General features: G+C 41.2%; 2 protein-coding genes across 5 annotated transcripts in view; one reads left to right on the forward strand and one right to left on the reverse strand.

Moving 5' to 3' along the window:
* The window catches only part of FBXO22 (F-box protein 22), a 77,947-nt gene that overhangs the window by 9,643 nt on the left and 54,079 nt on the right, over positions 1-14,225 (forward strand). For 3 of the 4 annotated variants that reach the window (XM_072628629.1, XM_072628627.1, XM_072628628.1), the window contains exons 5-6: positions 1,838-1,999; positions 7,962-8,127. In XM_072628629.1, the coding sequence (XP_072484730.1) occupies positions 1,838-1,999; positions 7,962-8,127 (328 nt within the window). Of the gene's footprint in view, positions 1-1,837; positions 2,000-7,961; positions 8,128-12,400; positions 13,610-14,225 lie in introns of those variants that run through there. The other variant, XM_072628626.1, reaches the window with a different exon arrangement.
* Positions 7,516-14,225, reverse strand: part of NRG4 (neuregulin 4) — a 62,146-nt gene continuing 55,436 nt past the window's right edge. Inside the window, exon 6 of the mRNA XM_072628633.1 lies at positions 7,516-7,864. Coding sequence (XP_072484734.1) covers positions 7,680-7,864 — 185 coding nt within the window. The 3' untranslated portion in view covers positions 7,516-7,679. The remainder of the gene's footprint in view (positions 7,865-14,225) is intronic.

Consider the following 14,225-nt stretch of genomic DNA (forward strand, 5'->3'; position numbering starts at 1 on the left):
AACATGTCCTGCAACACTGCCCCATGATAGAGAATCACGGAAAAGAAGAGAAAAGCAGTTCAACCGAAGGGAAGCATTTGCCACACTTTGCTGTGTGGGTGGTGCTGGGCACCTTTCATCCTTCACCTTTGCAGAAGAGGCTCATTTTAAGATTTCTTTTGGACTTGATTTGATCACTCTAATTACATAGCATGGAACTTTTTTTTTTGGAAAGGGAATGTCTTTGTATTCTTGTGGTTAATGAGTCTATTCTTTTTCTCGTTCTGCTGATTTCACTTTGCATCTTCTCTTCTCTGTTCTTGGTAGTCTTTATTTCTGATGGAGCTGGGGATCTCATACTGGTTTTTTAGAGTAAAATTACTTGCGTCTAAAAGTGATAGTCACATTTGTCATACTATTACTCTACTTGACCTAAGTAGTGTTTCCAAAGTTATGGCTAATATTTAAAAATCAGTTTATTTCTAAAATTAGCCTGAAAAATTGGTAAATGTGTAGTGTAAGTTAAAATACTGACTTGAAATATTTGATCAGTGACTTGGATCAAGGAGATGCTCCAAACCTTGGAGAGAAAGCTCATATATTGAATAACAGAGTTGAGATCCAAAAACTGACTTTTTTCAGGCTGTAATGCACTGAATTTAATATAAAGGCCCCAGTTTGTTTTTTTAAGAAATTAGTTGTACAAGTACAGTGATGCAAGGATAACAAGACAGAGTTATAAAACCCCAGGTTTTAGTGCATTTAGTTGACTTTGAGCTTAGTATGAGTCAGCAGTGTATCATGGCAGTGAAAAAAGTGAACACAATGATTAGCCTAATTTTTCATTAACAGAGACATGAGGACAAGAACAGGGGGAGGTGTTTTGCCCTAGTCAGACTGCATCTGATCACACATCACATAGATGTGTCCTCTTCGGTTCTCATCCTCCCTCTTTACTCTCCTTATCCCTTTGTCAAAAAAAAAAAAATCGGCTTAAGCCTTAGCCTCATTGATTTTCTGCTGTTGCTTCTAAGCAACCTTTTCTGGGTTTTTCTGCGGCTTGTTATAATCCCTCTCATAAGGGACATTCACTTGCCGAGTGATTACATAATTGTACTTGAAAATAACCCCCAGTGGGCCTAGACTGCAGAAGATTTGAGCAATGGGCAGACATCGTAGAGAGGCAGATTTTGTCTCAACATAAGGAAAAGCTCACTGAGTTTACTTTTTAGCTTAGGAGTTTTCTTGTTGTTTATGTGGAATAGTAACTTTTGTCAGCTCTTTGGACTCCACTCCAATTTGGACATTACTCCAAATAGATAGAAAAATTTAAGGTCTTTTGCACATAGAAAATGAAACAGCTTGATTTACGTAGGTAGAATTGACTTCAGCTATCTGGATATTTTCAGAGAAGACAATTTAAACGGTCTAGTTTAATGAGATGTATTTAATCCAGGTGTTCAAATGCCTTTTAAATATAGTAGGTATCTCTAAAACAACTACTAACTTCTGTCCTGCTGCCTTTTCCCTTTTCAGGGGGGAAGGTGAGGATTAATTTGTGAGTGTGGGGTTATTGATTTATTTAAGTAAGCTACTTGATTTATTTCATTCTTTATTGGTTTCATTTTAAATGTTCAAAAAGTGACTGAGTTGAGTTTTGGGGGAAAATAAATGATTGTCAACTGAATTTGTGTCAGGAAAGGGCCTTTGGATAAATAATTTTCCTATTTTAGTAGTCTAGAGTGTTTAGCAGTCTGGCCTGGGAAAGACCTTCTGGTAGAAGGTGGGATTTGGAGTTGAAGGTTAGACTAAAATCAAGTGTGAGAGGACACACTCTGCATTCTAATTTATTTTCCAGTGACTCCAATGGGCTCAGGTAGCAATAGACCTCAAGAAATAGAAGATGGAGAAGCTGGCTTTGCAATATTGTTCCCTAAAATTGATGGAGTGAAAATTGAGACTTTCCATTTTCTGAAAGATCTGAGAAAATGTATCCATGAAAGCAAATTAATTGAAGCAGGTAAGTTGCTGTTACTATTTGTATCAATGTTTTCACATTTGGTAAAATCTCAATGTGTATTCAGGCAAGTCTTCAAACAAAGTAACTGAGGGTTCCATCCAGCAACCCACTCTGAAAGCCTTTGTTATTCAGATGTCAGTCAACCTTCCAGTAACTTTAAGAATGGTGCAGAGCAAGAAGTACTTTGTAGACTAGAAAGAAAAGGAATAGACTGATTTACTGGCAGTGGGTGTAAGCTGAATCACACACTGACCACCAGAAAGCAGCATGGAAAGGAGCTAGACAAGGAGAGGAAAGGGATGTGGACAAAAGGACTGACAAGACCAGATTTGTAGTTGCAGGGCCCAGCCCTGCCTCCTGAGAATACCAGTGATGCACAAGGACGCTGTGTTCTCCAGTCTTTTGAAAGTGTGGCCCTGAGGACGTAATCTAATCAAGGGGATCCTATCTCCCCACATATCTTGGGTTTCAGTTCCCTGTTAGCCATATCACTACCCTTGGGAAAGAAGACTAAGCTGGTTTAGAGTTAAGCAGTTCTACCTTTTCTCTCTTTTGATGCTCTTTTTCCCAACATAGCTTTAAAAAGTCTTTTGGGTTTCAAAGCAGATATATTTGGTTGCAATATTATATAATGTTAAGTTTACAGTTATTTACATTTTAAAGAAGAACTCGAAGAAGAAAGCCTCCAGTACATTTGGTAAATCTTAGACTTTTAGAGGTTTTTTGGAAAGATGTAGACAATAATCCTATGGGACGGAAAGACTTTGGTGGATTGAGTTGGGACTAGTACCCACAAAGGTGAGGAGGACATCACCGATCCAACATTGAGACTGAGCCAGGGTGTTTTCTTTTGAGGAGTGTATGGCATGTACCAATCAATCCCTCTTCCTGCTGCCTTCCAGCACATAAGTGCAACAAATCTGAGATGTTTCCATGATTGGAGTGAATCAGCTTTTTCTTTCTTTTTCTCTAACATTAGAAGGAGGCTGCTTTCCTAAATTTTGTTTAGTTTGCAGAAGTTTGAATTAAAGCGCTAACTTGTTATTGTGATTATGTTTTCTGGTAGGGAAAGCAATTCCAAAGAATTTTAATATATTTTGTATTCTTGAATAGGGGAGTATATTTTTCTTGACTCTTTAGGACTGCTTTCTGACAATTTGCAATCAAGTATGTTCTTTCTATGTCTAGTTTAATTTGGAGCCTTTGACAGGATCTTTATTTTGTAGGAATGTCTGAAGGAACAGGTATTTTTAAAATGTTAGTTGAATAGCTTTTGGATGGTAACTAGTTAGTGGAATAGCATAACCATTTCTTGGGATGGGAGAGGGGTGAGGTTTCCTTTCTAAGATTTAAGTTTTTTTTTATTCTTGTTAAACATACTTCCCCTTGGATATTTCCTTATACCAAGTAAAAAGAAGATTGTATGTAATACTGCAATTTTTTTATTACAGTTTGCTTTTTTTAATGGTATAGATAATAAAATGAACAACCTGTTACTTTAAAGCCATCTGTTTATAAGTATTTCTGTCGTCTCTTCATGAGGTGGGTGGGCATGCTTCAATCATCATTCTGAATTATCAGTCATTGCCTTGATCAGAGTCCCCAGGTCTTTCAAAAAGTTTTTCTTTATAATGTATAAATTCTCTTGGTTTTACTTACTTTATCAGTTTGTACAGTACACTGTATAAACTTTTTTTCTTTCAAAATCTGTTATGGAGCAGTATTGTTTCACTACATTTTCAAACCAGAATTTGTTTAGCCGTTCCCCAATTGATGAGCACCCCCTTAGTCTAGAAAAGAACTACCACAAATAGCTTTATTCACATTGGCCTTGGGGATATAGGTCTACTTAGTGGTACTGCTGGGTTAAATAGTCTGTACAAGTTAGTGACTTCCAGATTGCTTTCCAGAATCTCTAGACCAAGTCACAGCTCCAGTGAGAACACCAGTTCTTAATTATTCAGCTATAAATGATCTAGGTCCTTGATACATCTTGCTCTTAGGACTTCTTACTGTGTGATCTGTCCAGACTTCCTTTTCCTATATTCTTCCATGTTGTCCATCTAAGATGGTCTCCCGGTTACAGTGTCAGCTTTTTGTTCTGTAATGTTAAACTTTAGGAGGAGGTAACTTTCTAAGTTTCTGTTCTGTTTGTGGAAGTGGACATTCAGATTCAGGACATCAGCTCTATAATCATTTCAAAGCCAGAAGAAATTAGAGGATGTCTGACCTAGGACCACAAGGAGGGCTATTAGTGAGGAGAGGGAAGGGAAAACCCTGCCAGGTTTCTAGTACTTATGAAATGTGATTTTTTTGATTGGATGAATAAGGTTTTAGATTATAAGTGAATTTCAGCTAATATAATTATAGGAAGTAGTATTTGCCTATAACATGATCATGTGAGAAACAGTGATGTTTCAGTGACAGTACTAAATTCTCTTAATATCTCATTTAGAGAAGCAGCAGCCCATATTGACCAGAAGGCTTACATTCAGTCAGGACAATCCTAATTCAGTCTTGCGTCTCAGTGCCATAGGCAGCCCTCTAAGACCTTTCTATACAGACTGAATTGCAAAACTGCATAAGTAGAGAGAGGTCCTTTTAATGCAGGGCTTCTTAAACTTTTTCCAATTGTGACCCCTTCAGCACTTCTTAAATTGTGGGTCACAACCCTCTATGGATTGAGTCTAATGAATGAATCACAGATCTGACCTCCCCCCAAAAAAATTCCACATTTACAGCTTCCCAACACTTAAGGGCCATGTAATTGGATAGTTCTTTCACTTTTTGGAGATATACATCCCTTAAGTTGAATTCAGCAAATATTTTTAAGTTTGCAAAAAGTTTTGCTCAGCAATGGAGGAGGGGAAGGAGATGATGAGAAGTTTTAGTTGAGGCACTAGCTTGTCTTGTCTTTGTGAAGTTTATAGTCTAGTTGGGAATTCATGTTGGGCTTTGATTCTGTCATTCTGATGGCAAGTGGATTCATGGGATGTCAGAGTTGGGAAGAACCATTCTCTAGTCCAGCTCCATTAACAGAAGAAGAAACTGGAGGCTCCAGAAGGGAAGTGACCTGAAATTGCTTCTGTAGGAGGTGAGAAAGGAAACCAGTTAGGGAGGAAGTAAAGGACTATTGTGCTACAGTGAGGGTCCAGCTAAAGTGGGCTAGCTCATCTGTTCTAAACAATGCCATTCAGCAACATAGGAGGAGCAGAGGAGGAATCAGATGATGAGTGGTGAGCTGTGATAGGACAGTTAGGTGTGATGAAGATTTGAAAACTGGGACAGCTAATACTGGGATCAAGGGAGGAAAGTGAAGTCAAAGCAAGGCTAATTGTGAAAGTTCTGAGAGCTGGCAGGCTTAGAGGACTCACTGAAGGGGAATACTAGGTTTAGGAGGGATGAGGCATGGGAAGAAATGAGTTGGATAATTATGAGCTTCAATGTGGCACCATCCCTGAATGTTCCTGAAATAGTGTAAAGGAGTAGAGGATAAAATTGAAGAGGAATTGGGAGATTAGGGAAATTGTGGTTGTAGAAGTCCCTCCATATGCTCACGCATGTATGCAGAAATTTGTGGTGGAAAGAAGGATGATAATCCAGGAAAGAAGGATGATAATCCAGGTGCTTAAGTCTTTGAGAAAGGCAGTCCGCCTAACCTGGGGGGGAGGTGGTACAGTATACAACAGCCACCATGATTTGAATTGGGTAGAAAATTTTGAGTCTACTTCAGAAGAGGAGAGGTTGAGTAATCGTAATTGAGAAGCAAAAGGAATCTTTAAACTCTCTTCCCAGTATCTGTTTATTGGATCTCCTTCAGTCTTCTCTCCCTACTGCTTTATAAGATAAGTAGAGCCAGTGCTGGAGAGAATAACTGGGGATGCTTTGTCCTTTAGGGGAGCCAGATTTCAGTAAGACAAAGAATGGATAGCATTGTCAGAGAAAGATCCAGGATGAAGGAAAGTCTTTCATTATAGAATGCGAATTCCAGAGGGCACAGTGGAAAGGATGACTGGGGTTGGAGTAGAGTATGAGTGGGATTGGGTTAAGGGAAGATGAGCATGAGATTGGGATGTGGAGACTGGAAATGGTTTTCTCCTCAAGAATAATAATAATGACTAGAAGCTGCTCTGTGCCAGGTACTATACCAACTGTTCTACAAAAATCTCATTTAATCTTCATCACACCCCTGAGAGGTAAATGTTATTGTTACCTCATTTTTACTGATGAGGGAAACTGAGGCAAGCCGAGATTAAGTGACTGTCCCAGGGTCACTCAGCTAAAAAGTGTCTGAGGCCAAATTTTTATTATAGGGATAGGGCCAGAAATCAGAGAAAATGGTTAGTAATAGGTGGCAGTGGATAGTAAAGTCCACACTCTCCAAGGGGTATTACTGAGGGTGTGGGTAGGCTCTGGCCTTGATCTCTTCTATTTGTGTTACATGGGCAAGTCACCAATGATTCACAGGTCCAGGCCCTATTCCTAGATATTTTGAATTGATAGAACATATTGTGTTCCCTACACTCTAAATCCATAAGTATTTATTTACTGCCTATCAGGTGCTGAAGATAAAGACCAAAAAAAACCCCCACAAAGAGCTTATATTCTATTAGAAGAGGCAATGTGGAAATATGTGTGCTTGTATGCATGTGCACACGTATACACATATCTCGCTATACACACATATATGCCTATACATACATATATACACAAACATATAAAATGAATATGAAATAATTAAAGACAAGGTACATGGGGTCATTGACATTTGGGGGTACATCTCGAAAGAAGTGAGGGAGTCTGAAGGAGAGTTTCGACTCATTGTAGAATAGGAGCTCCTTGAAGGGAAGGATTATCTCATTTTTTGAATTTGTGTCTCTGGTACCAGGCACACAGTAGGACTTATGTGATGAGTAGCCTCTTGTTTAAGGACTCAAACTAACCAGAACTCAGTGTCAGACTCAGGATTGACCAGTATTCATCTTGTCTCTCATAAGCTCTTTTGATCTCTGTAGCTTTAGCTTTTCAAACAGTTTGGGGGTGGGGGGTGAGGATAAAGCATAAAGATATAAAGTGCACATTTCCGTAGCTGATCTGTTAATTCTCTAGACCATTTATTAAGCACCAACTATGCTAGGAATTATTTAACCATGATTAAATTATTTAACAAAAGGCTTCTATAAAGCATTCTTTTCCATATGCTTGGTTATGTAACTTCAAAATAAGTCCTTAAGCAGTTAATTTTAGAATTGTTTTTTTAAAAAGAGTATACATTCTCCTCAATGTTAATAACTCCTTGCTTTCACTTTAGGCCTTTCTGTCATTGGAATACTTGTTTATTTGGCTATACATGTCCAAAATCTGCACATGGTCTTAGTGTGCAGCAGTTTTATTTTTTAACAGTGAATTCTGAAGTTCTACTACTCTGTTAAATAAATTCAGCTATACATATAAAACCAAATTTGAAAGTCATTTTATTTCAGACAGAAGACAGTTGACAATCTAATTGGTCAAATTTTCCTATATTTTACTCAGGTTTGCAGATGCCTACTGACTCCTAAATCCACTGTGAGTGCACTTTTATTGCTGTTGTTCTAAGGAGTATTTGTGTATTTAGACTTAAAATGGTCTCCAATATTTGCTGCATCTTTTTGTTTTGAATCTCAGAGGTCAGTTCAGTTTAAGTCCCCATGCAGGCATCCTTAGGAGTAGAGAATTCTATATTGGGGAAGGTAACACTTGAAATGAAAAGAGCTCTGATGAGAGGAGATGATGATATGAGGGTGTCTTGCCTTGTTTCTGCCACAGACTTCTGGTACAACTTTGGGAAAATTATTTCTGCTCTCTGGGCCTCAGTTTCCTCATCTGTAAAAGGAGAAGAGAAGGTAAGATTAAGTGATCTCTTGGTGTCCTTCTAGGCCTATGACTGACTGACAGTTGCTTTTCTTTTTGTACGTTACAGGTCTTAAAAACAATCCTGAACTTAGGGTGGTCCTTATTTTTGGCTACAATTCTTGGAAAATAGGAGCTGCTGGATTTCTTCAAAAAGTAGTCAACATTCTCAATGAAAAGAGTGTCATGCTGGCTGGTGGCCAGGTAGACCGCTTGACATCCCTGACGTCAGAGAGGTTTGTGCTTGTTCTGCTCCAGCCTGGATGGGATGAGGGGAAGAAGAGCGCCAAGATCTTGGAGCTCTTGGGGGTGTTTGGCAGGAGTGGTATCATCCCTCTACTTCCAGACTTGCTGACATAATTTATCTGGTTTTGCAATAGACCGGGAGGGTGGCTGACTGAAGAAAACACAGTAACTGGCATTTATAGAGTGGTTTAAGGTTTGCATCCTCACACTACCTGTGAGGTAGGTACTGTTATTATCCCCATTTTACTGTTGCAGAAACTGTGTAACAAAGGTAAAGGATTTGCCTGGGGTCACAGAGCTAGTAAGTGTCTGAGGCAGGATTTGAATGGAGGGCTTCCTGACTCATGTCCTGACTTCTAGCTGCTGTCCCACCTATCTGCCTAAGAACACTCAGTTTCTGTACTAAGACCTGGTTTCACCTCCCATCTCCTAAAACTTGGGGATTCCTTAACTTGCTCATCTGTTAAAGGAGAGGACTCTGGGATCATAGAGCCAGAAGAGCCTTGAGAGGTCATCTCGTATTTCACCAATGAGGAAACTGGGGCCTGGGGAGTGGTGGCTCGCTCCCCCTTCTCTGCCGTGCTGCCTCTTCTAGTTCTGGGAGGTCAGTTAGCAAAGGTCAGTGGTGTGCCCTCACTAAAGGGGTGCTCCAGGTCACCCCTTTTCCAGGTTCACTCAAGCATTCTCCTCCCACTTGAATAGTTGTGAGTGGGTGAATATCATACTTATCCTTCAGTTAAAGAAACCCTTCTCTTTGCCAAGGCACTTCAGCATGCATAAGTGATCCATTCTATCCGTTGTCCTCGACATACTTCTGCCTCCTTTGTCATCCCACACATACCTGTGTCTCCCCCAGCCTTAAAAAGGTATTATTCCATCAGCCATCCGTGCCAGTCAGCAAGCATTGGGTGCTAACTGCCCCAGGGTTTGTGTTGAGAACTGGGGATATGAGTACGAGAAGAAAACAGTCTCTGCTTACTAGGGACATGTGAAGTACACAAAATATACACACACATCTATACAAAGTGGTTAAAGTCAAGGACATTTTTGGAGAGACTCCCAGACTTGCAGTCAGAGGCTTTGGAAAGGGCTTCATGCCTGTGTAGTGTCCTTAGACAGGGGACTCTGAGTCAGCAGTAAGACCAAGAGCCTGAGTCAGTCAACAAGCATTTATTTATCACTTACTGTATGTCAGGCCCTGTGCTAAGTGCTCAGGATACAAAGAAATGCAAAACTCCATGAGAAAACCTTCTATTCCTCTCCTCTCTCTTCACTCTCTGCAGTCTGGCTTCTGACCTCCTCATTCACTTGAAAGTGCTGTCTGTGATTGGGATGGTCTTTCTTCAGTCCGGCTGGACTTGTCCACAGTCTTTGCTTTATCACATGCTGTCTCCCTGTTCCTCCTCCAGATCATGTGCACTAACCACGTGAGCCCCCATCTTCTCTCCTCCCTCTCTATGCAGATGGTTCTCAGAGCTCTGTGTACCCCCTCATCTTCCTCCTGAGCTGCAGTCCCACATCATCCACCACCTTTTGGACATCCCGCAAGTCAGATGGAGCACTCATTCTCCTCCCCCACAGATCCTCCCACACTTCCCATGCCCTCCTGCTCACCTAGACTCCTTCCCACACTCACCCCATATTTCTCATCTGTTGCCACATCTTGTCATTGTGCCTTCTCCATTCACACATTCCTGACTGTGGTGTGCGAGCCCTTTATCATCTCCCACCTTCTGGGAAGTCTCCCTGCTTCAAATTTCTTTCAACTCTAATGCTCTTCTGCCCTCTGCTGCCAAAGAGAAGGTGTGTTGGTGGCTGGTGGGGTGAGGATACTAGTTGAAGCTGGTGAGATCAGCAAATGCTTCATGTAGAAAAGGGGCAGTACACAGGAGTGACCAAAGGGGCTAGCCTGAGAAAAGACCTGCGCTGGGCAGGTGGAGGGTCATGGATGCCGAATAGTGAGGCCAGAATGGCGCATGGAGGGGAGCGATCGGGAAAAATAGAGACATAGCTTGTAAAGCTTTCCCAGCTTAGTACCGCCCTTGGGACACCCAGTATTTGTTATGCGAGATAATGGGAAGTAAGTGGGGTTTGTGGAAAAGAAGAGCCAACGTAGTCAGACTGAGCTTGAAGAAAATGACTGTTGGCTAAAGAAAGTAGGGAGACCACAGGGACAGATGGTGACGGTTTGGGTACAAATGAGTAAGAGGAGGGCTTCGAAGGCTGCTGATCTGGGCTGCTGGCAGGAGTGATAGGGCCCTTCTTGGGAATAGGGAAATTTGGAATTGGGATAGGTTGGGGGGGGGGCGGATAACAAGCTTTTAAAAACTAGAACATCACGGTTCCAAAAGGTTTTCTTCCCTAGGGGCATATCTTCATTTGGTACTCAACAAGAACATTTTATTATTACAAGCTTTTGTCTGTCTTCAGAGATGGCAACATTTGCTTCTCTCTTTTGGGAACCATTCCATACCTGTTTTTTTTCTTATAATGTATCAGGTAGAAAGTGTGCTGTAGTTCCTTGTGAGAGTGTTCCTTGATTGTGAATATTCACAAAGCCTCTTGTTCTGCTAGAACAACTCCAGAACCCACTGCAGTTGCTTACTAAGTGGCAGTGGGGGATGGCGGAGGGTGGTGCTTTAACTCCAATCCAATGTTCTCTCCTCACCATAGGTAAAGAGGCAGTCACCCATCACCCCAGTCACTAGCCCTCCATCTCCCCTAAGCTGACCCAGTGATTAAATCCCCCAAAATAGCCTATGTACACTCTCAAAGCAAGTTGAGGGTCCAAAAAAAGAAAATTCAGACTTTAATTTCAGAACAACATCCGTCCAGAGATGGGGTTTTTTTAATTAATTTTCATTTTTGTTCTGAATGCAATTGGCATTTGTATACAAAAGATTGTATTAACTAAGTTAGTTATGTTCTCTGCCCTTTGCACAAAAGTGGTGTCCTTAATGACCCCTGTGGTTTGAACAGTGATGGAAAAATAGTTTTGAATGGAGGGTTATAGCTAGTATTTCACAAGTATGTGGACAGGAAGGAAGAAGAAAGCCTGGGATACTGAATCCTATATAATAAAATCCCGAAAGTCCAACTCCTTGACTCACACAACTTTGGGCGGGCAGAGTTTGGACCAGATGCTAGTTCAGAATATAGCTTTATTAATTGTAACTGTTGCTTCTGTGACAGTTGCTGGTCTTCCTCCATACTTCCTATAGTTGTCTCTGCTTTACCCCCAGTCAATCCACTCTCTTTGTTACTATTGTCCATGGGTGATCATTGCTTCCACTTCAAAAATTCAAGTAATTTCTGCCAGCCTTGCTTACCTCTCTGTGGTCAAATTGTGATTTACTCTATATACATAACTCTGAAAAACCTAGAGTGAAACTTGTTGGTTGTAATATGTTCATACTCCAGTGTTGTGTCATTAAAAGGGAAGGTGACAGTGTTAATCCCTTTGTCAGATGGTATCTCAGACTAGAGATTTGAATTTCTTTAGCAGAAATGCCATTTAGAGCAGAGGAGTCAAAACGTCCTGTGGGGAAGGAACAATGGTGACAGTAGAACCAGATTAAAATGTAATTGGGAAATGTTTTAACAAAATACTGATACAGTACAACATAATGTTAATTTGTGGTTTTATAAGTATGTTTCCCTCAAGATTTCACTTGACAGCACTTGATTTATAAGATCAATGTTGTAGTTTGAATGTTATCTGAGTTTTTTATTTCCCTTGTGAACCTGTGTAGAAGTCTTGGGAAGTAGTGATTAGCAGTAAGAAATGGTAAAAAATAACCTTTCTTATTCCCTAGGATAATTTGTAGAGGTGCCCTAGAATAGATAAATTGAATAGTATTGTGACATAAAATATTACTTGAGCTGGATTTCTAGTGTTCACCCTTTTTTTGCCTTTTCAATATTTCTGAATACATCAGGAAAAAAACATCAGTGATGGTCTTTAATGCTTCCTCAACTCCTTCTTCCCTCTCACAGAAGTAACCATAGACCTGTGAGAGCTTAACAGCTGGGTCCATGTCACTTTTCTGACTCAGAATTGGACCCAGCAGCTCCTTATTCAAGGTTAGCCCTGAGATAGCAGCTCAGAGGCAGGTTTGGACATTCATTTGCAAGTCTGTTCATTACTGCTGAACTAGGTGTAGGGGTAGGGTGGGGGAGCAGTGTTCAGGTGAGCCACCAACTGCAGGGGCTAGTTCCTGTCCCAGTGCTGGGGCCTGTGCTGACGTGTCCATTACTTTTCAGTAACCCCCCCACCAATGAGGCCTGTGGTGTGGTCGGCCTGTCCTTCAGTGGACCACAGATCCAAAGCGCGTCTGTTCTGCTGAACCAGGATGTGAACGATGAGAAGACTGCTGAGGCTGCCATGCAGCGCCTCAAAGCTGCCAACATCCCAGAGTACAACACATTTGGCTTCATGTTCGCCTGTGTGGGCAGAGGCTTCCAGTATTACCGGACCCGCCGGAATGTGGAGGCAGATGCCTTCCGGAAGTTCTTCCCAAATGTCCCCTTGTTTGGCTTTTTTGGAAATGGAGAAATAGGGTGTGATCGCATAGTCACAGGGAACTTCATCCTGAGGGAGTGTAATGAGGTAGAGGATATTTTGCTCCACAGTTATACCACTGTCATGATTCTCATCCACCTCGGCCCGACCAAGTGAGGCGCTTGCGCTTCAGGGTTGCCCACAGCCCCCCACCCCCCAAAACCTGGGGGCATCATGTACATATTTCAGATGCAAGTACCTTTAGAAGTATCTGTTTTATATGTTTTATGCTCTCAAGATAATGTTGGAATAGGTCTAACGATGTCAAGTGAAGGAGAACTTGTGTGTAAGATAATACTTTGTGGAGGTCTTCACTGGGTCAGCTTGGGGGAGAGGGAGGGCCAGTGCCTGGGGTGATGGGTGACTGCCTCTTTACCTGTGGTGAGGGGGAGAGCACTGGATTGGAGTTCAAGCACCGCCCCCTTCCCCCACTGCCACTTAGTAGTTGTGTGCAGAGCCTTTCTGAGCCTCAGTTTCCTCATCTGCATAATAGAGAGAACACTTGCACTACCCAACTCACAGGGTTGCTGTGAGGCTAAATTGGAATATGTGTAAAGCGCTTTGTAAACCTGAAAGTGCTACAGAACTGTGTAAGTGATTATTGTCAGATAAATTATAATCTTGGGGCCATAATCATGAAGTTTTTTGTTTTCTTCAAAAACATACAACATTGGTCTGTTGTCTCCTTAAGGGAGACCTTTTCTCAACTGCACCTGTTTTTCAGACACTTTAATAAAGTTATTACATTATTTTTACTCATTGCATAAAAGTTACAATAAAATATTTTGTGGTGGGAGTTGGTCCACTGAAATTATTCAGCCTGAAGAACAAATTTGCAAGACTAATCAACAGTGTGACTTTATAGATGAAAGCTATTCCTTTCCATTTGTCAATAAAGAAAACACAAGTAACTCTCTTGTTCCCCTTCTTTTTGTAGCCTGAACAGCAGGCACCTGAGAATAAGCTCACTGGTACATTTTTGTTCTTGGAAATAAACTTGAACATGACTGCTTTGCACCTAGATTGTATAAGCCATTAGGGAGAAAGGGGAGATTAATACCCAGGCCTTTCACAGCAGACACTGAGCAGCAGCAAAGCTGTGGTTATGGACAGTGCCAGCAAGAAGCAGCTCATGGCATAATGGAAAGAACCTGGCTTCAAAGGCCAACTGAGCCAATCCAGCTTTGTGACTGTTAGTGGTTTCATACTAGATTGACCTGAGTCCTGATGAACTCTGTCAAGAGAGGGTTATTAATGGTTCTCCATGTGTATTATTGTTTTATTTCCCCCAGGGGTTCCTAGAATCCAATGCTTAATCCCTTGATTAAGTTAGGCTGAGGACAGACTTTCTTTTTAGTGGCATGTACAGCCTAAGGAGCTGCATTTCTGGAAAGACCACGACTACTCTGCCCAGCTCACATCCAAACATCACATTCAGTGAAGGACATTGACAGATGAGAACAGATGAGCTCGTTGAGAGCTATGTCTATGAGCATTAACTGAAGAAATGAGGGATGTCTCCAGGCC

The sequence above is a fragment of the Notamacropus eugenii genome, chromosome 1 (assembly GCF_028372415.1).
Source record: "Notamacropus eugenii isolate mMacEug1 chromosome 1, mMacEug1.pri_v2, whole genome shotgun sequence".
NCBI lineage: Eukaryota > Metazoa > Chordata > Mammalia > Diprotodontia > Macropodidae > Notamacropus > Notamacropus eugenii.